The sequence below is a fragment of the Mugil cephalus genome, chromosome 3, assembly GCF_022458985.1.
Source record: "Mugil cephalus isolate CIBA_MC_2020 chromosome 3, CIBA_Mcephalus_1.1, whole genome shotgun sequence".
Lineage (NCBI taxonomy): Eukaryota > Metazoa > Chordata > Actinopteri > Mugiliformes > Mugilidae > Mugil > Mugil cephalus.
The window spans coordinates 31668970-31696451 of NC_061772.1; the positions used below are offsets into that span (position 1 = coordinate 31668970).

The 27482-nt window shown below is 43.6% G+C and overlaps 1 protein-coding gene across 1 annotated transcript; it reads left to right on the forward strand.

Annotated features, from left to right (window-relative positions):
- Positions 1-2703: 2703 nt before the first annotated feature.
- Positions 2704-27482, forward strand: LOC125005553 (cyclic nucleotide-gated cation channel beta-3-like). Its single transcript, XM_047580985.1, has 37 exons — positions 2704-2920; positions 3588-3709; positions 8303-8493; positions 8644-8683; positions 8875-8920; positions 9019-9121; positions 9235-9254; positions 9359-9373; positions 9655-9751; positions 9934-9958; positions 10065-10128; positions 11483-11543; positions 11897-11924; positions 13484-13560; positions 14282-14367; positions 15296-15433; positions 16152-16193; positions 16421-16531; positions 17877-18012; positions 18861-18897; positions 19589-19694; positions 21079-21180; positions 21290-21438; positions 21766-21996; positions 22529-22737; positions 22825-22875; positions 23108-23194; positions 23270-23334; positions 23529-23651; positions 23914-24055; positions 24160-24319; positions 25021-25118; positions 25233-25316; positions 25543-25661; positions 26092-26238; positions 26604-26784; positions 26915-27482. Exons 3-37 carry the CDS (start codon positions 8332-8334, stop codon positions 26957-26959), a joined length of 3387 nt encoding a protein of 1128 aa, XP_047436941.1. The 5' UTR covers positions 2704-2920; positions 3588-3709; positions 8303-8331; the 3' UTR covers positions 26960-27482.

Genomic DNA, 27482 nt, shown 5'->3' on the forward strand with positions numbered 1-27482 from the left:
AACAATAACAAATTGAACATTTTGAATTATAATACAAATATGCAAAACTAACAGCACTCTGAGAAACATATAGAGAAGAATATAAATATAAAGACCTTCTGTATGTACAGACTGGTGGTGGTTATTAAAAGGACTAGAGCTGGTAAATAGTTGCTGACACTATAAAATGTATCGGACTAAAGAGCAGATTTATTAGAGGGAAATTACTATAAAATAACTGGAGTAAACGCTGTGATGCTGCAGTTCTCAGATCAGCCACTGGAGGGCAGGACCAATCCAGGTCTGAACATGGGACAGAAAAAACATTGTATTTAAATACAAAATACTCAGATTAAGTCTGAGCATCAGCTGGAGGGAGAAGGGATGTAAACATAGATTTGAATCTATCAGGGGAGGCAGAGAAACCGTCTCCTCTGAGACCTGGATCAGATCCTGAGATCCAATCCTCTGTTTGGCTGACGCTGTTCTTCACCTCGTTAGCATCTAATCCTCACCGGGGCCACGTTAGCAGCCTTAGATTCAGACTCCCAGCAAACAAACCCACGCAGAACCAGGTTTAAACTGAACTAGAACCAGGTTTAAACAGGGCCAGGGACGTCCCCCTACCAGTCTAGACCTGTAGACCTGTAGCTTGATGGGACGTCATCAGCTGGAGAACAAACACCATTCACTCATGCTTCAAAACTAAACCCTCCTCACCCTCATCCTCCCTCTCCTGTCCATCATCCTCACCCTCATCCTCACCCTCCTGTCCATCATCCTCACCCTCATCCTCACCCTCCTGACCATCACGCTCCCTCTCCTGTCCATCCTCACACTTCTGTCTGTCTGGCCACAGATTCTCGTCCATATCACAGCGTTTATTCTCCCTTGTGATGCAACGAGGGAAGAAACGTTGTGCATGTCACAACCATCCCCTGCACTGATCTCCTGTAATATCATGACCATTGTAAAACCATTGGATTGAGCAAGGACCTGTGATTTTGAGCCTGATGCTCAAACACTCTCCACCTCCAAGTGGAGAAAAACTCAACAGGACTGAGGAAAGGAGAGTAAGGTGGTAGGACCATGACCATCCTTGGCTGAGTAGTGAACCAGGCTCTGATGAGCGGCCACGGTGGAACTTCACATTGTCCCACACAGTTACATACTTTGGTAGGTGAGGCCCTACGAGACCTCTTTCATTCTCAGGGATCAAATCAGAATGAAGACGGTCCAAGAAGATGAGGAGCTTCTGTGTATTGTATGGGCCAAGACTGGGGATGTGAGTGTCCACACCTTTCTCAGAAATGGCAGCACACATAGTAATATTGTCCCACGCTGGCCTGGTTTATCCACCGTGGCCCCGCGGCCAATAATATTACATATAAATATAAATATATTCCTATGTCATATATAATGACATAGGAATGTTCTATGTTCTCCTCCACAAGTTCTATATACTACTGGCCACTACTGCAGTGGTTCCAAACCTGGGGTCCATGTTCCCCTAGGGATTAGATAGAGTATTATATAGAGCTGCTTGGGAGGCGCTAATTAAGCAGATACTTGGATTCAGACATCAGGTAAAGAGGTAAAGGGGTTTGGGAACCACTGCTTAATGGTAAAAAGGTTATAATGACAGACAACCAGTGACTGACTTACATGTACATACTGGTACCGCAGCTCTTTCACTATCACAGCTCCTCTCAAATGGAAACCTGTTGCTTCATGGTCGTCTGATGCTTGGTCAATATCCGGTGAGTTGTGGAGCTGTTTATAGAGTCGACATGTTGGAATATGGCGTTGTCTTGTGTGTTTGCAGTGTGGATCTGTCTCAGTGTGATGCGTTATTTGCGTTTTCCATGTTACAGATGTTTTGTTCTTGTTGGTCACTGAGAAGTTTTCCTCTGAGGTTGTCGTCCAATCCTAGACATACAATTCATACGTCATATAAAAAGGAACAAACTTCAAATTGTCATAAAGTGTGTCTAAGATTATTTGACTTCCTGTCCTCCACCCGACCCAAAGCAGCAGACTAGTGTCCTGACTCATCGAATCCTAAAAAACTCAACTCAGACTCTGTTCCATCATCTGAGCGTCTGGATCTGGTCTCAGGTTCCTGTGTCTGGACCTTCGCTCCCATCGTTATTCTCCTCCTTATAAATATTGATTTCATATTTACCCAGACTCATCACTCTGTAACTGGCAGCCGGACACTACACACATCATGCTGCTTCTTCCCAACCACCTTTCACTGTTTTTCCTTCAGGCTGCTCTGGAGGTTTCTGGTTGTTGTTTTTTTTTTTTTTTTTTTTAAAGCTGGAGACGATTTGTGTTGTTACTGACACACGATAAATAAATTGAAATTGAAAAATTGAACCTTTGTGTAATTTGTCTCTTGCTCTTAAATTTTAATCTTTAATCCTAATTGCCGCTCTGGGATAAATAAAGTTTTTTTCTGATGCCGATTCTGACAAGTGTCAGTTCAGTAGTTCTACACAGTGAAAACACAGTTATTAGAAACTAAAGCTGAACACCAGAAGCAGAGCACAACCAAAATAATTATTTTTAAAACCACTAATTTTTAATTATCTTTTAATGTAAAGACTTTTAATTAACTGTTATTATGGTCTTGGTCTGGCCGTCGTAAACTGGGAAGTAAAGTCAAAGTGGCAGGAACATGGTGGAAAGAAAGAAGACTCTATAGTGTGGTCGTAGTGAAGAGTTTGACCCGTAGGGGGCAGTAAAACACCCTGTAGGGTATAAACTGATAAAAATCACCAATCACCATATAACAGGTAAAGGACATTTAGAAGAGTCCTGTAAATGGTTCTCAGCCTGACCTCAGTCATGTCTTCTGTCAATAATCAGCAGCTACATGGACACAGAGACGCCTGGACACCACAAACCTGGACTGGATCTGTTTGGATCTTTGATGGTAAAACACAAGTCATTGTGACTTTAAAGGTTTTTAGTCACAACAGCTGGAGGGTTTATTCAGTACAAAACTTCAAGTAATACTTACTATTTAACATCTATTCTGAATCTGAATACCGTTGTGACTGTAAAGACCTTGTGGACAAGTTGAGACCAGGATGTATTTTGTATTTTAATGTTATTTTATTTTATCTTTCTTTTTACTTGTGGATCATTAAAGTCAACTTTATTAAATCTAACTGGAGCCAGAACATTATCTGCATAGAAACCGACCCTGAGACTGTGAACTCATGTCCATGTGTGTCCCCTGACTCTGGGAACAAGACTTAGACTTAAATAGACTTTAATGATCCACGGGGAAGTAACCTGGTCTCAGTAGCTCAGTAACACCACAAGTAAGAGGTCAGACTTTACACGGCCCCTCCCACTATTTCCCAGATAACCTGACCTGAACTCTCACATGTATGTAAATGAAAATAACTGAGTATTTCTCTGCGTCTTTTATTGTTGGACCCTTAAAACCATCTGGACCCTCCTGGCTACAGGATTTCTCTTCATATCTTTCTGTCTCATTGGTGGTGGTTGTTGCTCCACCTGCTGCGTGGAGGTTTCCCTTACGTCCATATTCTGTAATAATCTGAGTCCTGCTCCGCCCTTCACTTCCTCAGTAATCCTGTTAGAGCTCCTCTGTAATCCCAGCACAGCCTTCACAGCCTTCACATCCTCCACCTCCTCCACCTCCTCACTGAAGCTCCGTGGGATGCTTCTGGATCGAGACTGAACACCTCAGGTAGGACAGAACACAGACACCACCCTCTACATCACCCCTACACCACCTACTCTCTTACACCCCCTACACCACCTCTACACCACCTAAACCACCACTACACCCCCTACACCACCTCTACACCACCTACACCACCTCTACACCCCCTACACCACCTACTCTCTTACACCCCCTAAACCACCTCTACTCCACCTAAACCACCTCTACACCACCTACACCACCTCTACACCCCCTACTCTCTTACACCACCTAAACCACCTCTACACCCCCTACACCACCTCTACACCACCTACACCACCTCTACACCACCTACTCTCTTACACCACCCTTATCTGCAGAAGGATCCCTGACGTTCTGTAGCTGTGTTCAGGTGCGTCGTAGCTGGACACGCCCCTTTAAAGACACACAGTTAATAACTTTCAGGTCTAACTCATGAATGTGTTCTGGTCTGAGCTACAGGGTCTGATACTGATGCACTTTATTAATACAATATTACAAAAAAACCAAGGCACAGTTTGTCTTGTCTGTGTCTACTGCATCTATTAATCAGTGGTTCTCAACTGGTGGGTTGTGCCCCAACATTGTTAAAAAAATAAATCAGCAGAGTGTCATGGATTCACCTCCTTAACAGCAGGTCGATCACCATAGAAGAAGATCCATCAAGTTTGTTTCCACCTGCTTTTTAACAGTGAAACTAGATGAGATCTGGATTTTCTTCTGTTTGTCATGAAAACACAGTGAGTGTGTTAAATGTGTGTTAGTGAAATGTTGTGACAGTGAGTGTGTTAAATGTGTGTTAGTGAAATGTTGTGACAGTGAGTGTGTTAAATGTGTGGACACTTAACATTTTTAAATGAAGTCAGACTAATGGCTGCATGTCTGATACACCAGGAAACAAAGAATAAAATATCAGTCCTCATTTTGCTCATATGTGGGATGTGGTGGGGTGGGGTGAAGTTAGGTGGGGGGTCGTTTTATTTAAAGAGATATTTACGTGGTCAACAAGGACCTGACACATTAGCTTGGGATTTTTATTTGTTAATCGTGATCATTTTATTGCTAGAGTCAAACTGACCCCAAAGATAAAAAGAGTAAATTAGAAGATAAAAGGGTTCAGGGTTAAAGGTCTCAGAGGGTTCAGGGTTAAAGGTCTCAGAGGGTTCCGGGTTAAAGGTCTCAGAGCGTTCAGGGTTAAAGGTCCACGTTAAAGGTCTCAGAGGGTTCAGGGTTAAAGGTCTCAGAGGGTTCAGGGTTAAAAGTGTCAGAGGGTTCAGGGTTAAAGGTCTCAGAGGGTTCAGGGTTAAAGGTCCACGTTAAAGGTCTCAGAGGGTTCAGGGTTAAAAGTGTCAGAGGGTTCAGGGTTAAAGGTCTCAGAGGGTTCAGGGTTAAAGGTCCACGTTAAAGGTCTCAGAGGGTTCAGGGTTAAAGGTCTCAGAGGGTTCCGGGTTAAAGGTCCACGTTAAAGGTCTCAGAGGGTTCAGGGTTAAAGGTCTCAGAGGGTTCAGGGTTAAAGGTCTCAGAGGGTTCAGGGTTAAAAGTGTCAGAGGCTTCAGGGTTAAAGGTCTCAGAGGGTTCAGGGTTAAAAGTCTCAGAGGGTTCAGGGTTAAAAGTCTCAGAGGGTTCAGGGTTAAAGGTGTCAGAGGGTTCAGGGTTAAAGGTCTCAGAGGGTTCAGGGTTAAAGGTCTCAGAGGGTTCAGGGTTAAAAGTGTCAGAGGCTTCAGGGTTAAAGGTCTCAGAGGGTTCAGGGTTAAAAGTCTCAGAGGGTTCAGGGTTAAAAGTCTCAGAGGGTTCAGGGTTAAAGGTGTCAGAGCGTTCGTCATGTGCAGAGTTGGGATGAAAGCATGAATTGATGATGTTTTTGAGGTCATAATAACATGTTTGTTGCACCAATAATCCATGGATGTAGCTTCTTTGGACCGATTCCATCTGCTGTCGGTGCGTTTACGACCTCCTCTCTGCTCAGAGGAACCGGGGGAGATGGTTTAACTGAGGCTGATATAAAACAAATACTGAATGTGTAGGTAATTTACAGGTAGTTTCTAACTGACACCTCTGTTTGCGTGGAGGGGGTTAAACGGTTTACCAAATGGAATTTAAATGTTTGGACACAGGATGAATCGTTATCTGCAAACCATGTCCTAGATCCATTTACAGACTCGTGGTTTCACCGGAAGTCCTGAAAAGTCAAACCAGGTGTGGCAGCTTCAAGTACATCAGGCCTGTGTAGTATCCATCACTGCAGTTAACGTTAAATAATCTTCTGAATCCATGCATCTCATCATCTTGTTGCTCTTTACTGCTGCTGGTTGCAGAATAACTGACTTATGCTATAGACTCGTTTTTCTGTTGTTAGTGGATGTGAGTGTGTGCATGGAGGTTTTTTTATTGTTTATGAGGAATGTTGTTGTGCACTATGAGGAGCAGAATGTCACTGTATTCTATTCTGTTCTATTCTATTGTATTCTATTGGACCCAGACCAAGGTTACTGACACTCAGTCCAGACAAACATCTTAATCTGGAGTTAATGGACTGGAAGACTTAGCTCTACACAGTAACAGCTGATTTACCAGCCGGTTATCTGCAGCCCAGCTGATCGACTGAATGACTGACAAAGAGCTGACTACATGTTTGAGTCCTCTCCTAGCTGGGTATCTGGTTTCCTTCCTGAACTGATCAGCTTCCTAACCTGCAGAATATGAGCCACCAGCAGGTCTTCATGGGTCGGTCTTTAATAATATTCACTGTCCAACTTGCTAACTGACTAATTTCCCACTGAACTAACTGCGAGGTCCTTAACCACTAAGCCATTAAGCTGTCCCACCCGCCCCCGCTGACCGGTTGAACCACCAAACACTACGGTTGACTCTATGGCCAATTACCTGAGAAGGCAGTGAAAGTGACAAACTGGACACCAGTTGAGACGGGTGGATGTCCAGTGACACAGCATCCTCTGAATCTACCAAAGCTCCTGCTGGGGGATTAGGGTCATGAGCCGTTATCTCTAATTGAGACTGACACTGAGCCAGACATGATCTAAACTCCATTAAGCAGAGCACAGTGAGCAGAGGGTCAGTAGTAGACTCAGGACAGATGTAACTCAGTATTACCAGGCACATTTATAAGTGTCTGCTTCAGAAAACAGCACCTTCTTATTTCAATAGTGTCAACTTTACTGGGACATTATCGTGTGCTCCCACAATGTTCTGAAAACTGACGTCAGCTGGTTATTTAAAGGAGTGTGAAGTGTTTCAGTGTCTATAAGATCAGACTTTAGCTTTCATTGAAATACTTGGAAATCCGACATGTCAAGCCAAGAGTTTTATTGCAGGACAAAAGAAGACGTTTTAACTAGTTACTTTTTAACTAGAAAATCCAGATGAATGAATTCCCCATATCTGGTTCCTTGTATGCAGAGGGGGACCTTGTAGACCACATTAGACCCTGATTAAACCTGACAGTGTTTTCTTGGTCTTCTCTGATTGGCTCAATGAAAACCACATGACACTAAACCTCACTGAGAGGAACCAGGAACCACGTTACCTCATATGGTTCAGGGTTAAAGGTCCAAGTTAGGTTCACTTGGACGCATGGAGGGTTAGCCCTCAAACTTCCTCCAGCCCCTCGAACTTGCTCCACTCCACCATGCTGGGTGTGACGTCAGAACCAGAATCAGAACCAGAATCAGAATCACCTTAATTGGCCAGGTATGTGTGCACATACAAGTCTGACCCTGGTCACTTTGCTCCACAAAGAAAATAAAAATAACACTTGAATAAGCATAAAATAAAAATGTATGGAGAAAATAGAAAAACTGTACAACTTAAATAAGACTTTCAGAATAAAAATAGTTTATACATCTATACGTCTGCATATAGTATATAGAGTGAATGAACAGTAGTATGTACATGTAATGCGAGTTATTGGGAATGGTCACATGCTCTTTGACATGATTCTACATCAACAATGAACCACATGACATATCTCAGAATGAGACAGAATCTGGTGCATAAAAAAGGTTTATCACTAGTTAATCAGATATAATAATGAGAATAAAAGTCTTACCTATAGAGACCCGGGTCATGAACATGGACCCGATCCATCTGGTTTTACACTTAGACTCAGTTAAAGTTTAATGATCGACAAGGAAATTACTTGATCACAGTTGCTTAGTTACACTTAAAAAGCATTTAAAAAAATCCACAAGTAAAAAGAAAGATAAAATAAAATAAAAAAGTAAATAAAAGAAAAAAATGTACAGAAATAGTCTATGAACAAATATAGTGGAAACAGAGACGGAAGAAGTATACAGTATATACATACGGATATATACGGATGATAGTCTAGTGTCTGTATCTGTTTTAATCGTGTTTATTTTCCTTTGCATTTTGTTCATTTAGATTTTTATTCTGTTTATTCTCACATGTGCAAACATACAGGGAAACTGATTTAAAAGAATCTTGAATGTTTTATCTTGAATCGTGAAGGTGAGACAGTGTCTATTAACATGAATAACATGGAGTTATGTTGTTGTTATCCAGCTGGACATTCATTGGTCTGAATGACGTCCTTTAAACTATAAAAACTATCTGTTCCAGGTCACAGAGTCAGTGTCTAAGCATCGAGGATGTTGATGAGCTGGGTGGTCAAAGTTGTTCCTCAGCCACCTGAACCTCCACCCAAAAAAGCTGAAGAGAAGGATGGGGAACCTGTTCCTGCTCCACCCCCTGAAGTTACCCCGCCTCCTGTTCCTGCCCCACCCCCTGAAGTGCCCCCACCCACTATTCTTGTAAGCCACACCCCTTTTTTGTTAAAATGTTTTCTTTGAAAGTCAGAAACAGATAGTGGGTGGAGTCAAAGAGGTCGTAGGTGGGGTTTCATTTCTTTAGTATTAGTCCATGGATTAATATAAATAAATATCTGTACCAACCTGTGACAGGAGAAGAAAGTGACGTTTGAAGAGGAGAGTAAAAATGAAGGTAAACTTTAAACATCATCTTAAATGTTTCTGTTGATACTTTCCCATGGAATAAATCTATCTATCTATCTATCTATCTATCTATCTATCTATCTATCTATCTATCTATCTATCTATCTATCTATCTATCTATCTATCTATCCATCCATCCATCCATCCATCCATCCATCCATCCATCCATCCATCCATCAGGTCCAGACAGATCCAAACAGGGAGTCCATGCAGTAGCAGGAAATGGGTGAGTTTAAAAGTTATTAGCGTAAAGCTGCTACATTAGCCGCTATGTTAGCCTAAAGATTGTTAGACGCTATATTAGCCTATCGTTATATTCTTCAGACCAGTTCCTTGCTCTCAGTCCGGGGTTCTCACCTGGATCAGCGGCGCCTTCCCTCAGCCCCCCATCTCACCCAGACTGGACAGAGCCAACTCCACCACAAAGGTACTGACACTACTTACTGAGACTAGATCCTAAAACCACTTCCTGAGACCACATACTGAGACCAGATCCTGGAACCAGCTCCTGACCAGAGGTTTTCTTGTCTTTCCTTCCAGGAGGAACCTGCAGCTTTGAGGTAAATATCTGAATCTGTTCAGGATACATCTCATTCTGATTGATGATGTTTGACCCTGATCAGAACCAGAGGGATAATTTACTGAGGTGTGTTCTCCACCACAGTAAACCAGAAGATGAGTGAGTACAGCCAAATAGTGAGCTGCTTCATTAACCAGTCTACAGGCAGGGTGCCAAATAGTGAGCTGCTTCTTTAACAACAATACAGGCAGGGTGCCGAATAGTGAGCTGCTTCATTGACAACAATACAGGCAGGCTGCCGAATAGTGAGCTGCTTCATTGACAACAATACAGGCAGGCTGCCGAATAGTGAGCTGCTTCATTGACAACAATACAGGCAGGCTGCCGAATAGTGAGCTGCTTCATTAACACATCTACTGACCCTTGTGATGGTTCCATAGGAAAGGGATGATAGCTTGGATCTCTCAGGGGTTGGAGAAAGTCGTTCCTCATCCAGATCCGAAGAACAAAGTGTCTGAAGCTGAGCCACCGACAGAGGTACGGGAAACGGTTCGGGTGGACAAGGGTTCTAGTAGAGAATGTTTCCCTTAAAGTCAACCAATTCCAGAATATTATTTCCTTCATTTCCCACAATGCACCTGCTGTAAATGTTGCATCCCTGAGGTCCCTGCTGGTCATGTGACCTGGTCTCAGTCTAACCATTCTGTGTTTCTCCTCAGGTGTGTCAGGAAGCTGCTGCTCCAGGTGAGAACACAGCCGATCATCAGCTGTTTCCATCTTTTCTGAAGCACATTTAAAAGCAACAAGTGCTGAACAGAGTAATCAGACACGTTTTCATTTAATCTTTCAGCTGATGCTCCCATCGTGGTGAAGACAGAGTCAGACGGAGAGGATAACACTGCTGCCCCCCCCAGGTCAGAGTTCTTCTTCCTCATATAATTGTAATTATTATTATTATTATTATTATTATTATTATTATTATCGTTGTTGTTATTATTAATAATAATAATAATAAAGTGAGAGGGTCCAGGTTCGAGTCCAGCTCGGGTCTTTCTGGGGGGAGTTTGCATGTTCTCCCTGTGTCTGTGTGGGTTCTCTCTGGGTTCTCTGGGTTCCTCCCCCCTCCAGAGACCTGCTCCTTAGGCTGATTGGTGACTCTACATTGACCCTGGGTGTGAGTGTGAATGGTTGTTTGTCTGTGTGTTAGTCCTGAGACAGACTGGAGACCTGTCCAGGGTGGACCCCCCCTCTCACCCAATAACAGCTGGGATAGACTCCAGCGACCCCCACGACCCTAGTGAGGATTAAGTGGTGGCGAAGATGAGATGAGACAATAATAAAAATTACGATAATCAAGCTTTATTTATGTCACGTATTATAAGTTAAGTATCATCAGTTGTTTTGCTTGAAATATTTTATGGTGATAAAAAAAATAGCTGCAAAATACAGCGAGTAGAGGAGATTTGTTCTGACTTGAAGGGGCAGAACATGAATGTGATGATGATCTGGTGCTTGTAGGAGACAATAGGAGCGACTGTGGCTCAGTGGGTAAAAAGGTTAGCGGTTCGATCCCTGGAATGTGCCATAAGCTGAAGTGTCCTTGAGCAAGACACTGAACCTCCAGTTGCTCCCAGTGTGTGAATGTGTGTGTTTGTGTGAGTGAATGCGCAGATGTGTCTGTGTGTGACTGTAAAGGCTTTGAAAACCAATTTGCTGCCTTCACAACCCAGTTAAGGTAAAAATAATCTGATAAACTAGTGAAGTGGTGTTTGGCCCAGAGCCTCCTCGGCTACAGAGTCCAGACTTTTCACCCTGACTCCTGAACGTCACTCAATCCACACAAGATTGACTGATAACGTGAAGGAAGGCAGCTTTTTGATTGGATGTTTGTCTTGTTCTCCAATACAAATAATTTTAAAACTATTTGTTTGAATTAAGTATTTATAAGTAACGACAACTCCAGGCTTTTTTCCATTTGTTTTAGTGCAAAGAACAACACGGAAATTAGGAGAATGTTAACATTTAATAAACCTTCCTTGGGTTACACTGTTATTAACATCATGTTGAAAGTATGTAACTTCCTACCACTGGGGGCGATGTCCTGAACCAAACACATAGAATAAAGTCAGAGGGGTTGTTGATGATTTGAAGAGTGTCTTATTCTGGAAATAACTTCATAGTTTTTCTGAAAGGTGGCCTCATGTTTTAACATCTTCTTCTTCTTAAACTCAGACTTACATGATGTAAAGATTTTGTTTTTGTGTTTAGTGTGATGGGCTGGATCGTCAGTGAGCTCAGTCGCATGTTGCCTCAGCCGATACCGAAGCCGGTGAGTTTCTAATCTTCAAAAATCAGTGGAGGTCTAACACATCTGACTTGTTGTATTTGCAGAAGTTTTCTCCAAGTGTTTAGCTCTAAATGACTGGTGGGGCATTTAGGTTTAGTTTAGTCCAATAATGAGCTGGTCCTGGACCCAGACCTTGTCCTGGAGGAATCTGATCCAGTCTCCAATCACTGGTTCCCTGATCCAGATCTCTGATCTGGTCCATTAATGTTAGAGACTACAGACTGAAACGTCATGAAATGCATCCAGTCCTTGTTTCACCTTCGCTCTTCGTGAACATGTGGATACTCCTGGTCACCTGACCATCTCTGAATCTCTCCTCTGTTTCCTTCATGCAGGAAGCAGGAAGTGACAACGTGCAGACCAGTAAGTTCAGCCTTTTCTCCTCTGACCAACCCAACCAGGGTTTTGTAAATCTGTTACTGACTGCAGCTCAGTTAGTTTCAGCAGAAGTGTAATTTTTTATTCCAACAGCAGATGAAAAGTTTCTGCTGCCCCAGAACTGGTTGATTGGTTGACTGGTCGACTGGTCAACTGGTTGACTGCTTGATTGGTTGATTGGTTGATCGGTTGACTGGTTGACTGGTTGATTGGTTGATTGGTTGATCAGTTGACTTGTTGATCGGTTGATCGGTTGATCAGTTGACTGGTTGATCGGTTGATCGGTTGATCAGTTGACTGGTTGATTGGTTGATTGGTTGACTGCTTGATCGGTTGATTGGTTGATTGGTTGACTGGTTGATTGGTTGATTGGTTGATTGGTTGATCGGTTGATCGGTTGACTGGTTGACTGGTTGATTGGTTGATCGGTTGATTGGTTGATCGGTTGATCCGTTGATTGGTTGATCGGTTGATCGGTTGATCGGTTGACTGGTTGATTGGTTGATTGGTTGATTGGTTGACTGCTTGATCGGTTGACTGCTTGATTGGTTGATTGGTTGATTGGTTGACTGCTTGATCAGTTGATCAGTTGATCAGTTGACCGGTTGATTGGTTGATCGGTTGATCAGTTGACTGGTTGACTGGTTGAAAGCTTGTTGTGTCTCGGTGCTGATTGGCAGGTGTTGGTGTCAGTGGTGAGGCGGACTCTAACCGGGCTGCTCTTCTCCTTCTGTTTCAGAAAAGGAGGCCAGAGCCCCTTAAAATAAAAGGAGAGGGGGAGCGGGACAGAGTTGCTCACACTGACACTGACAGAGGCTTTTTCTGCCGCCGCCGCTCATCGCTAATGCTTCAGTTTACCTTCGTCAGTAACATTAGTAGCTCCCAAACTGACAGATCTAAATGACACATGTCTCAGACGCCTGTTCTGTCTGTTCTCCTCTACTAGCTCTGCTTTTTATTGCTAACATAACGTCAGATAACTCACATCATCTTCACACATATCTAGAAAGTTTGAAATTTGCAGAATATTTGTGAAAATAAAAACATTATTTTGGGAAAAAAAATCCTTCTGTTGAGTTTTTGTTGGAACAGTTGTCAACCTGTCACTCAACAAATCAGTCAACTAACCAACCAATGAGTGTCTGTCTCACTGATCCATGTAAATCTGTAGATAAAACGACTCCCGATTCTGGACGAAAGAAGAAAAGTTCTCTTCTAATATCTTGTTGAATTTCCAAGAGTTTTATTTCATACTAATAATATTTGTCATTTGTTTGAAAGTCTGATGAATGAGCTCCTCGACAGTTACTAACTTACTGAACGCAGCAGGAATAATCTTCTACTTTGTTTTTAATGGAGTCAAACTCAGTGATTTCCTGTATTGTAGCACAGAACAGCAGGTCTGCAGAGATAAATGGGTGGTAGTTCCCCATCAGCTTTAAAAAAAATAAATAAAAAATAGCCTCAAACCTTCATCTACACTCGACTCAAACACATGGATTCAGATAATCGTCAGCCCTCCTCTTCCATTATGTGATGTACAGTCAGGCTTGGACAGAAGAAGACGGATCTGGTTGTGGAGGACATGGAACAGGACGGCGACAAGAACCAAGAGAATGAGGTGAGTCTCCCTGGACCCTGATCATTACCCAATAACAAACACAGCTTCATGGTTCCCAGAGGACGGATGGAGGAGATCTCCATCTTCTTCTGGATCGTATAATGAGCTCAATGGTAGAATGTGATGACGTCCAGGAGAAATAAAATGTCCAAAGGTTGAATTGTGTGTACGTTGCCTCCTGTAGTGAATCAGTAGCATTTTGGAGCCAGATTCACTTTACGAGGTAAAAACCCAACGTGGAGGAACTTTGGGTTCTTTGGTTTGATCCTAATATCCAGATGGAGAGTGGACCTGGTTCTGTTTCACTAGAACCTTTGGAGAACATGTGAGCTCTGTGGTGTTTCTAGAAACTCTGGGTCCAGGTCTGGTCCAGGTCTAGTCCAGGGGTTGATGGATGAGTTCAGTGGTGAGTTCATGCAGTGTCTTAAATAAACAACTTGATCAGAATCAGAATCATCTTTATCAGCCAAGTATGTGTGCACATTCAAGGAATTTGACCCTGGTCACCTTTACTCTCTTGTAAAGAATCACAGAAGTTAAATAAGCATAAAAATAAAAGTGTAAAAAGGAAATCTTGAGCCATCTGTACAACATAAATTAGAAAAATAAAAAGGAACCAAAGCAACCACGTGGCAATCTAAGGGGAACCATGACAGAACCAGAGGACATTAAAGGGTTGTGGGTAAATTAAAATGAGGCTCCTCTGTGTGTCTGGTTTCAGGTAGAAGATGGACATCAACGGACACCAGTGGTGGACAACATCCAGAAGGAGGCTGAAGACTCTGTCCTAGCTCACATGAAAGAAAGGTTAGCAGCTCGCGCCAACATTCATCTGTTTGTCCCACAGGAATTTAAATATCTGTGCAGGTGGAGAGGAGAGAATTTCCAGTTAATTAACATAAACCATGTTGTGATGGTGTTTTAGGGTGAAACTCATCTTTAGTTACATCAACGATCAGGATGATGTTAAACTTTCAGAAGTCGCTACTGACAAAAGACAGTCACAGATCCAGCATCACTTCACCGTGGATGCAGTTTGTTAACAACAAAAAATTGGTCAACATGTTTTTGTTGTGGCAGATGATAAAACCAAGTAGGACGACTTTTATTCACCTCAAAAGACCAGACGATATCTAGAAGGAGCCCTCACACCCGGTCAGACTCAGGGCCATTAGAACAAGGACTTACAGACTCCAGGACAGGTTTAATCCACATACAATAACCACAGCACTAAATTTAGACTTTATAGTCGTGACACAACAGATTTAGATTCACACCATCAGTATAAACACAGTTCAATGCAACATGCAACACATAGAAGAATGTCCATAAAGGACATGGAAGAGGAGGAGATACTACTACTATTTTTTTCCTTAATGTCCTCCTCCTCCTCTTCCTCCTGTGTGTGAGGTACAGGTGTGTATTTCTATAAATATCAATGCGCAATTCCACATTAACATATGTTGGTTGAGAGTCTGCTGTATTTGTTCATCTTTGTTTTACTTACTTTTAGAGCTACTTTTTACTTTTTTACATATTTTTTTCTAGGGTTTGTATGTAGCACTGATGGGTGTAGGCTCATTATTTTGACAACAATGGCAATAAAGGTCATTCATTAATCAATTCATTCATTCATTCATTCAGAGAACTAATCAGGAATGGATAAATTGAGTTGGTAGTAGTTGAGCTCAAACCTTACCAGTTCCCTAATTATGTGTCGTCCTCCTTGTCTCAGGCTGCAGCAGGAGCTCCTGGAAGAGGCCCGTGTGGCCGAGGAGATGGCCAGGAAGGCAGCAGAGGAGGCTGTCCGACTACTGGAGGAGGAGCATTCGGCTAAAATCATCATAGAAACTCTGCCAGAATCCAACGAGCAGTAAGTTCAATAAAAACATGACTGAACAGAAATACCCTGGATCCATCATACCACTTAGACCTGGATATGGACCTAGTTCTCTGTTTGATCCAATCGCATTATACCTGCTGAAAATACTAAATATTAAATCTGTCTCCAGATCTGATCTGAGTCTGTGTGTAACTAAGCAGCAGCGCCACCATGTGGTCAGTAGAATATTGTATCAGCTGCTGTCTCTGATGGATCTCTACCTACCACTGGACCAGAACCAGGGACACATGGTTGGAGACTTGGAGACATGATCCAGATTTAGGAACCAGATGAAAGGACTCTCACATGATAAGATCTAATTTATTGTAGAGACAAAGACTCAGGTTAGACCTGAACCCTAGAAGCTTCTTCCATCCTCAGAGGAACCAGGTCACTGGTGAGAAACAAACATCTCTGCTGAGAAAGGAAATTAAGACACCGGGAGTAGGTGGTCTTTTACGTGATCCAGGACTCATTGAGTGTTCACACCAAAGAAGCGAGGCCAGATCCGTCCCAGATCATGTGAGATCGGATCAGCGTTCACACCTGGACTTTAACTCTTGGACACTTAAGTAACAGGTCTGAACGGAGCCTGAGTCTAAGATGGATATAGGTTTTAAGACCAATACTTTGTATCTCCTGAAGTCACATGTTGACATTGAATCTTAAACTCTGTTCAAGTCCAGTCTTTGCTGTTTGTTGTCAACAGACTGCCCAACATCCTGGAGGAGGAGAACGAGGACGAACCAGAGTAAGTTTCTTTCTTCAGCTCTGATGCTAACGCTGCTGCAGCTCTGTGCTAACTGAAAGGATGCAGATACAGAATATGGTGGAGCAACACTCCCCTTTGTTCCACTTTCATTTGGTCTAAATGTACCAGGAAGAGGAAGTGATGAAGGTGCACACTTTCTGACTGGATGAGCTGATCTGTCTGATGGGGACTCTCCATCTTGTTTGTTGTTTGCTGCTAATGTTCAGGTTGCTAAACCTGCAGGAGGACAGCGAGGAGAGCACAGACAATCCTGAGGAGAATAAAGTAACAGAGGAAAATAACAAGAACCCTGTTGAGGAAAAGAAAAAAACGGATGTGTAAGTTAAAGTTAAATAGGACGGATGGATAGAGCTCTGTCACAAACTCATCGTAAATGTTGCTTTCATACATCCTGTGCAGTGAGAGCTTGGCCTTGGTACCTTCAACTCATCTAAACTTTGACTTCTCCACAGCTCTTTAGCACAAAGTCCTGGATGGTTACTAACCAAGTACCTAACAGGTCGTCTTTAAAGCCTGGTGGAGATGTTTTGGTTTGGTCTCAAATGTCCTAGAGTTGGTCCCCTGTAGCTTCCTAAAGTCTGTCCTTGTCTTCTCCTAGAGTTGACTGGATCCAGCCTAAGTTAATGTAGTGTGAAGAGGGGAGCTGGTACCTTGTGTTCTCTACTTCCAGAAATGTTCTGGTCCTCTAACGCTGCCATAAACTCCCTAAGCCTCTCTGGAAGCTTTGTCTCCTGGAAACTTTTCTGTTCCATTTCTGTTGCAGCGTTCAGTGTTTGTTGTTGTTTGGCTGCAGCCTTTGACCTGAGTGACTCTATGGATTCTGTTTAGACCCACACCACACTAGTGACTGACTGATGCCGCCATCACTTCACGGATAGACACAGGGTTCTTTCTCTAGCCAATATCTATTAAAACAGTTTGGAGGTGTTTTGATTCTACAGGGACATGGATTTAGTTCATGGCAGAATAAACTAAATGTCTAGAGAACAACTGATCTGATAAGAACATCCATAAAACCCAAACTGGTTCCTGAGTTGTTGTTAGTTGGAATCCCTCAACATGAGTTTCTACCAACAATCAAAGCTTGTCGTCGTCTGGCTGCTTCATATGTTTTTATGCTTCTGGTTTAAGTTTCACCTTCAGAAACATTTTCTGGTGATTTATTATTTCACAAACTGTTCAGGCCATATTTCAAAGCCCAGGTCAGAGTATAGTTGTTGGAACACGTCCTGTCTTATGATCATTTTAAACAACATGTTTAGTCGTTCCTGAAATTTAGAGAAACTGTGTTTGAGTTTTCTACCTGGTCGGCCTGAAGCAGATGTTTTCTCCATATGACCAGGTTCTGGTTTTGGTTTCTTCCTTTTAAAAGTATAAATAAAACCAAACTGAAACAGAGAACAACCCAGTCACAGGACACAAGGAGGGAGGAGGCAGGTTCCATAAATGTGCATTTTAAATTTCTCATTTAGTTCGTCACTAATTAATCAGGCGTAACGGTCACAGTGGTACTGAGTGACAATGGGAATCCATTCTATTCACCTGGTAGTTCCTGAGATATTCATGATTTATTTGGTCTTTTTAACATGAATTTACTCCCACCTCCCCCGACCCACAGTACCTGCCCCTGGTCGTGGACTGACCCCTTTCCTCCTCCACCAGGTGTCTGGTCGACGTCTGTCTGGCTGAAGATGAAGAAAAACCTTCTTCTACAGATGTAGAGCTGGCGTCAGAGAGGAGAGACCTGGAGAGTCCAGTCACTCAGCAACATGCAGAGGCCTCGCCCTCCAGGGATCAGGTAAAACACTCAGGAAGTCTGATCGAGCTCCAAATTCCTGGTTTTATAGGATACGCAGCTTCCTCTGGGCTCATCATGGTCTGATTCCTAATCTACATAATCTAGTGTCTGGTTAATCTCTGTGCATCATCTTAGAATCAACACTTCAGCTCAAACACCAGAAAAACTGTTCTGGTCGACCTACAAACTTTTGAATCTAGAGCATCAGTTAATTCCCAGTGTGTTTATATTATGCCATTTTTAAGTAACAGTTACAGAAAACAGCGACAACAATGACAACACAAAGTTAAAATAAGTCACAGTCACATACTGGGGAAGGTATTCCACGTTTTTCTTCTAATTTTAAGTCCGTTGTGGGTCAGATTTGACCTTCAATGTGGTCCATTCCTGCCATTTTTGTCCAAAATCCCCTCCTATAACTCTTCAAGCGAAAAGTCAATTTCTCCCTGGTATATATTTCCTTGATAGTAACATCAGTAGTAATAGTAATATAGTTCCTTATCAAGGCCATTTTGGTAGCAATGAAGACTCAATCAATATGCACACACATGAAATGATGCTGGGAGCAGATCCCCACAAAGGTTCACAGTAAAAAGTGACAAGTTGCTCTCACTCATACTTAAGCTCTGTTCATTAGTTCTTGGGTCAGTGTTTGGTCTAACAACCATCATCTGGACCTTTTTGGTAGCAATTGTCCATATTTTAAAGAGGTAAGTGACTTTCGTTTTGATGGCTTCTTCAGATATGAGTCCCAGATAAATAATCCAAATAGGTTTCCTCCATTAGTTGAATGACATTGTTCCAAATGTTGTATTGTAATTCAGTTTTACTTTCTTCTTTTTTCCCAGACCAGAGCGGCTACAGAAGAAGAAGGTGGATGCGGAGGTGAGAGCAGAAAAACGTTTGGCTTTAATAATAAAATCAGATTTGCTGCTTCACATTTTATCTTTGGCTTCCTTTATATTCCTCTTCTTATTTTTGAAGTGAGTTTGTTTCTTTGTCCTGTTTTAGTTGTTACTGGTTGGACCTTGTTCTCATATCAGTGTTTCTCCACCCAGTTCTCCATATTTGTTCTCCAATAAAGAGCTTTCTGCTTCGATTCCCTGGCGCTGCTGCATGTCTGGAGAACTGCAGGAACCTGATGCATGACCATTACCTCCCTGCTTCCATGCTGTCCATGCCAGCGCCGCCTTCAGACCTCGCCCAGCTGACCCAGCGAGCTCTGGACATTTGCTCAAACATCTTTCAGAAAAACTCCCAGCATCCTCAGCACCATTAACCCCAGAATCCCCCCCCCCCCCCCCCCCCCCGACACTTCCTGTAGATCAATCAATCCTCTGAAGCGCAAAAGTCCCACTACCATCCCCCACATCCCCCTCAGCATCACATCATTGTCATCATCATTGTGCTTTGCAGCTTTGCTTCACCACCAGCTGACAACTGGCTGATCTTCAGGTGATCTGTTTAGGCAAAGGAACCGATGACGTCTTAGTTTTGGTTAATGAGCATCAAACTGTATAGATGCAGCAGATCACAGACACTCAGTCTCCTCCAAAACTTCTCTTTTTGTGTGAAGCTCTGCTGCTGAAGGTGGATCAGGACATGGGGCAGAGAACAGCCCTGAACATCCCCCAGATTGTTACAACCCCAGAACCAAGGTCTCAGTTGGCCCCAAAGACCAGGTACCAGGCACTATGCCCTAACCCCTAATCCTAACACCAGGTACCAGGCACCATGCCCTAACCCTATTCCTAAAACCAGGCACCAGGCACCATGCCCTAACCCCTAATCCTAACACCAGGTACCAGGCACCATGCCCTAACCCTATTCCTAATACCAGGCACCATGCCCTAACCCTATTCCTAAGACCAGGTACCAGGCACCATGCCCTAACCCTATTCCTAATACCAGACACCATGTAACCAACCAACCCCTAAATCCTAAACCATGGTAACCTGCATGCCCTAAACCATCCTAAAACCAGGCACCAGGAACAATGCCCTAACCCTAATCCTAAAACCAGGTACCAGGCACCATGCCCTAACCCTAATCCTAAAACCAGGTACCATGCCCTAACCCTATTCCTAAAACCAGGCACCAGGAACCATACCCTAACCCTAATCCTAAAACCAGGTACCAGGCACAACCATGGCCCTAACCCTATTCCTAAACCAGCACCAGGCACCAATTGCCTAAACCCAGTATCCTAAAAACCAGATACCAGGTACCATGCCCTAACCCTATTCCTAAAACCAGGCACCATGCCCTAACCCTATTCCTAAAACCAGGCACCATGCCCTAACCCTATTCCTAAAACCAGGCACCAGGAACCATGCCCTAACCCTAATCCTAGAACCAGGCACCAGGCACCATGCCCTTACCCTATTCCTAAAACCAGGCACCAGGCACCATGCCCTAACCCTAGTCCTAAAACCAGATACCAGGTACCATGCCCTAACCCTATTCCTAAAACCAGGCACCATGCCCCAACCCTAATCCTAACACCAGGTACCATGCCCTAACCCTATTCCTAAAACCAGGCACCAGGAACCATGCCCTAACCCTAATCCTAGAACCAGACACCAGGCACCATGCCCTTACCCTAATCCTAAAACCAGGCACCATGCACCATGCCCTAACCCTAGTCCTAAAACCAGATACCAGGTACCATGCCCTAATCCTATTCCTAAAACCAGGCACGATGCCCTAACCCTATTCCTAATACCAGGCACCATGCCCTAACCCTATTCCTAAAACCAGGCACCATGCCCTAACCCTAACCCTAATAACACCAGGTACCAGGCACCATGCCCTAACCCTAGTCCTAAAACCAGATACCAGGTACCATGCCCTAACCCTATTCCTAACACCAGGTACCATGCCCTAACCCTAGTCCTAAAACCAGATACCAGGTACCATGCCCTAACCCTATTCCTAACACCAGGTACATAAGACATAAGAGACATTGTTTATTTATTCTGCATTTGGAGCTGATCTATTCCAATGTTTAATAAATGTTCCCTGATCTCAGATCCATGAATGTCAGTGTCATCTTTTCTTCTTCAGTGCTGCAGGAGACGTGTCTGCAGACGAGGAGGATGAGGAACTGATAGGAGTCGGTCTGAAGACCTGGTCGAACCAGGGAGACCTGCTGACGGCAGACGATGAGTGAGAGACACAAAGATACGCCACAAACGTCGTCCATATTCTCCGCGTACTCTGTGTCCTAACCTCTGTGTCCTAACCTCTCTGTCCTAACCTCTCTGTCATCCTGCAGGATGCGTCCTCTGTCGGCTGCCAGCGTCGGCAGCGTCGTGATCCAGGATCGTCTGAGTGAGCTCGTCAGGCTTTTCAAAGGTCGGACAGAACGGCAAAAAGACCGACTGGTGGACCCGGATGAGTCAGAGGAGGAAAGTCCATCAGCCTGTACGTCTGTCTCTGTCCTCATCACTTTACTCTTTCAGTTTAAGTTCACCAGGTCATAACAAAAATTAAAGAACCAGCTGAGACAAACTCATCTGGCTGAGAAGCCGTTTCCTCCAGGTCTCTGAATGTCTGGTGGAGACTTTAGATTTTTATCATCACATGACTAGAGATAGAGATATTGACCTAATACTCACCTGGACCAGGACCTGGAGGAACCTGTTCACATTAATCTGCTAGTTTTAACTTCAGTTTCACATGGTTATCAGACTGTCCAACGAGTAATCAGTCATCAGATTAAAACCATCAAAATAATTCTGATCTTTGCAGCCCCGACCAAGGCTCCACCTCCCCCTCCTCCACCACCGCCCCCAGGAGAGGAGAAGAAGGATGACATAGTCAAACCAGCAGAAGAAGATGAAGAAGAGGAGACATTGTTCCAGTTTGAACTCCTGGGTCATCCCGTCAAAATCCCCAAACCTTTCAAACTTCCTCTGTTGCCGGACTGGCTGAGAGCGATCCTGGAGTACCGCTTCCCCTCCAGCATTGACCCCTTCACCGGTCAGCTGATCAACCGCCTCACATATAAACTCATTGATGTCTATGAGGAGCTCTAATGAGATCTGAGTCGATTTCTCTGTTCCTCTCCTTCAGAGATTCAGTCAAGATTCAAACTATTCATTAAAACTATTCTTGAGTCTTTATGCAACGAAAACGCACTCTAATTTGAATGATTTCTTTTGGAAAAAAGAATCTGATGTTGATGGGTCTCTCAGGTTTTCATCAGAGAAATAAATCATCTGACAAGTTTTAGGTTAACCCTCCATGGACCAAGAACCATATGTGGGAGATTCATTCATCTGGATTTAACACAGGAAAATTAGAAAATATGACAAAATTTCACAAAAGTAAAACAGTCTTCTTCTGTCCTATGATAACAGTCTAGGGTTGAACTATAGAATTTGCAAAGTATTTCAATATGTGCCCTATGAAGGGTTAAAGGTCAACATTTCATGAATCATCAGAGACTTTAGTCCATGTTTTTCTGACTTGAGAACACAGAGTTAACAACGATGTCTGTTGACCTCCCCAGACCTGATCTATGTGATCTGGCTGTTCTTTGTGGTGGCGGCCTGGAACTGGAATGTGTGGTTGATTCCGGTCCGCTGGGCCTTCCCCTACCAAACCCCTGAAAACATCCACCTGTGGCTGCTGGCTGACTACAGCTGTGACCTGATCTACATCACCGACATACTGGTCTTCCAGCCCAGACTGCAGTTTGTCCGCGGGGGTGACATTGTGGTGAGCAGAAGAAACACTGAACCCAAACTCTTCTGGATTTGGATTTTTGAGTTTAACTCATCTTTGACGTGAACGTGTCTTTTCCAGTGTACTAAAAAGGACATGAGAGAGAATTACATGTCCACCGAGAGGTTCAAGGTGAGAACATCGATCAATCAACAGCTTTAACCACTTCCATTCAGACTGCAGCCCAGATAACGTAGGAATTCCTCCAATACCAGTTTGTGTACATTCAATACAAATAGGAATCATAGGAATCATTTGTAAGCACCAGTTCCTGGTAGGACCAGTCAGCGTGAACTCATGTTACAGATCAGAATGTGTTTTGTCAGAGTTTCTCTGATTAGAGGGTTTTGTGTTGGTTTCCCAGATGGACATCATCAGTCTGTTTCCCCTGGATGTCTTTTACTACTTCACTGGAGTGAACTCTCTGCTGAGGTTCCCTCGTCTGCTGAAGGTCAGGAGGGTTCTGAGCTTCCTTCATGTGTCTCTGGTCCAGGTTTTAGAGTAAACGCTTGTTTCTTTCTCTCAGTACATGGCCTTCTTTGAGTTCAACGACAGGATGGAGGCTGTGATGAAGAAAGCCTACATCTACAGGTGTGTCTTTAAATATTTCATCATGTTCATTAACATGAGGTGAGAAGCTGCTCAGATTAAACTTCTTCTCTAAACTCTACAAGTCTAGTTGCCTTTTTTGAACAGTTTTTTGATAGAAGCTGGACTGACATCTCACGTTATAGTGTGATTCTGTTTGTCCTGTTGCTGTTGTTGTGGTGTTGGTGGTGAGTCAGGGTGATCCGGACCTCCACCTACCTGCTCTACTCTCTGCACATCAACGCCTGCCTCTTCTACTGGGGCTCCGACTACGAAGGTCTGGGATCCACCAAGTGGGTCTACAATGGAAAAGGCAATGCGTAAGAGCCCCCGTCATCTCAGAGAAACATCCTGATACTAAATAAAATACATGTCGCAGAGGAGAAACCACAGCGTAATAAAATATAAAAATCACTGTAAGAGTCTATAAGTTAAAGATAAGTATCAGTAAACCAGTCCAACGGGACAGAGATGATGATTTTATTATTATTATTATTATTAACATCCTCATCATCTCTGGAATAGATCAGATTAATAGTTTACTTATCTATTTTTTATTTTATTCTATTTTACCTTATCTAGTTATATCCGGTGCTACTACTTTGCGGTGAAGACCCTCATCACCATCGGGGGTCTCCCAGACCCAACCACGGTCTTTGAGATCTGCTTCCAGCTCATCAACTACTTCGTTGGTGTCTTTGCTTTCTCCATCATGATCGGCCAGGTCAGTCCAGACCAGGACCTAGACTAGACCCAGATCCTTCCTGTGGTTTTGACCTTGTCCCGGTCTTATATGAGAGTGTGGTTTTGTCCTTGTCCTGGTCTTAGATGAGGGACGTGGTGGGGGCTGCCACTGCTGGGGAGAACTACTACCGGGCCTGTATGGACAGCACCGTCAAATACATGAACTCCTACAACATCCCCAGTGAAGTCCAGAACCGCATCAAGACCTGGTACGACTACACCTGGAAGAGCCAGGGCATGCTGGGTAAGACACATCCTCCATGTCCATCATGTCTACCACGTCCTCCCCCTTGTGCTCCTCTGTCCTGCTCTTCTTACATGAATTCAAAGCATCACTGAGTTTTATTTATTTACTTCCTGTGGGTTTTTGTCTCTTAGGGATTAAAAATTCAAGAGTTAATGTTTTTGATCCAGATTCTTCATTTTCACTTGAGTTGACAACATGTATTTTTATTTTCAAACCATAAGAGGTTTAGGGTGTGACATAAGATCAGTACATGGAAAATCCTCTCAACCAGCAGAGCTCTGAACTGGAAACAGAATCCAGATCCTCTCCTGTCCAGGCTGGAGGTTTATTAGGAAACAATTCTGTGTTTTCACCAATCAGTGTAGAAACATGTTCATTTATGAAACATCTTAGTCATGAATGTTAAGATACACACACACACACACACACACACACACACACAAAGAAACATGGATTTATACCAGGTAGTTACTACAGATGAACCCTCCAGAGCTCATGGAGTCTAGTCTACTGTATAAACCCTGAATCTGAAGCCTGAACCTGAACGTCTGTGCAGTTTGGTTTCTAGGACCAGCGACAGGTTGTGGTTCAGGTTGTGGTTCAGGTTGTGGTCCAGGTTATGGTCCAGGTTGCGGTCCAGGTTGCGGTCCAGGTTGCGGTTTAGGTTGTGGTTCAGGTTGTGTACTGTCTCTGTGCAGATGAGCAGGAGCTCCTGGTGCAGCTTCCTGATAAGATGAGGTTGGACATGGCTGTGGACGTCAACTACGCTATCGTCAGTAAAGTTGCTCTGTTCCAGGTCAGACTCAGACAGTTTATTGTGAAAGGATGAAAAGTTTTTTGTGAATGGATGACCCTAAACCCTAAACCCTAAACCCTAAACCCTAAACCCTAAACCCTAAACCCTAAACAGGGCTGTGACAGGCAGATGGTGTTCGACATGTTGACCAGACTCAAGTCTGTCGTATACTTGCCTGGAGACTTCGTCTGTAAAAAGGTGAGGATTCACCTGAGGGTCTCAATGATCCTCCACCCGCTACTAACCCCAGTACTATTATTAACTCTGTATCACTCTTCATATTTATACATTTATTCATTAGCTCTTTACTGTTGTTTCACTGTTGTCCACTCTCTGACCTCTGACCCTATGACCTATGACCTTTGACCTACTGACCTACTGACCTCTGACCCTCTGACCTCTGACCCTATGACCTCTGTTCCAGGGGGAGATTGGGAGGGAGATGTACATCATCAAACAGGGTGAGGTTCAGGTAGTGGGAGGTCCAGACCTGCAGACGGTGTTTGTCACCATCAGAGCTGGTTCTGTCTTCGGAGAAATCAGGTCCGAGAGATTCATCCTCCCATCCTTTCATCCTCTCATCTCCTCATCCTTCCATCTTCTCATTCTCTCATCCTCTCATCTTCTCATTCTCTCATTCTCTCATCTTCTCATCTTCTCATCCCCTCATCCTCTCATCCTCTAAACCTTTCATCCTGTCATCCGTTCATCATGTTGTGTATGTAGGCCAGTTCAGTGGAACATTAATGTGTTCATTTAGTTTTCTTTAGCATACACATAATAATGTGTTCAGATGAACACATTATTATCTACAATAGTGAAGTGGAGCCAGAGAACCCTCTGCTGTGTCTGTCAGGCAAATCCTGTAGTTCCCCTAACGCACACTAGAGGCTCCACCATAGACCTCCATGGTTATATTTATTTACATTTAACCTGAACCTCAACGTAATGTTGCTGCTCTCTGATTGGTCAGTCTGCTGGCGGGGGGCGGAGGAAACCGGCGTACAGCCAACGTGAAGGCTCACGGCTTCGCTAACCTCTTCATCCTGGATAAGAAAGACCTGGCAGAGATCCTGGTTCACTACCCGGAGTCCCAGAAACTACTCCGCAAGAAGGCCAAGTACACACCTACAATCCCTCATATTATATATAATCTACACAGCCATCAGATTATATATAATCTACACGTCCATCAGATTATATATAATCTACACGTCCATCAGATGATATATGATCTACAATCCCTCATATTATATATAATCTACACAGCCATCAGATTATATATATTCTACACAGCCATCAGATTATATATAATCTACACAGCCATCAGATTATATATAATCTACACGTCCATCAGATTACATATAATCTACACGTCCATCATATTATATATAATCTACACGTCCATTAGATTATATATAATCTACTCAGCCATCAGATTATATATAATCTAATCCCCTCTTTGACACTTCTCTGTGTCTGTAGGACGATGTTGACCAAAGACAAGAAGCCAGACGAGCGTGGTGGTAAAGGGGCAGCTGAGGTCATTCCCCCCCGACCTGACACCCCCGAAATGTTCAAGGCTGCCCTGAAGGTGACAGAGCAAGCCGGGATGGAGGGAACCTTCGCCAAGCTGAAGAAGGCCTACCAGGAGTCTGGAGAGGAGGTAGAGTAGGGGGATGAAAAGAAGGGAAGGGGGAGGGAACAAAGGCTAAAAAGAGAGAAGGAAAGAGAGGTTAATGAATGGATGACTGACATGACGAAGCATGTGATGGTCTCTGTCCTCCCTATCTCAGGCCCCTCCCTCCCCCTCTCCGGCCCCACCCCCTTCTCCCATGTAATAGCCCTCTCCAATCCCATGAAGAAGGCGGCCATCATCAGGATGACACCACGCCCAGAGGGGGAGGAGCTAATGGGCATGGAGGAAAGCAAAACCAATGAGAGATGATCTGGTTCTTCTTCTGTGGTGGAGTCTCCATCCACCAAACACAGAAAAGCTTCTTCTTCTTCTTCTTCTTCTCGCAGTAGTTTGTTCTTCTACTTCCTCCTCACAGTCACATGAAAGGAAGAGGCTTCTTCTTCTTCCTCTACCCCTTCCTACTCCTTCTACTTCTTCTTCTCCCTAGCTGCAGTACCATCTTTGGCCGCACAGCCAGACTTCATGTATGGGGGGCGCTGTTTCACCAGGAAGTGAAATATAAAGTGTCTGTTAGAAGAAAATAAATTCAGCTTCCCAGAATCCCCAGTTTTTGTCTGATGATAAGTCTTCCTGCTGCTTCTTGTTTCTTCTGGAGAGCGTAGAGTGTTAAGGGTTGGAGGGTTAAGGGGTTAAGGGTTGGAGGGTTAAGGGTTAGAGTGTTAAGG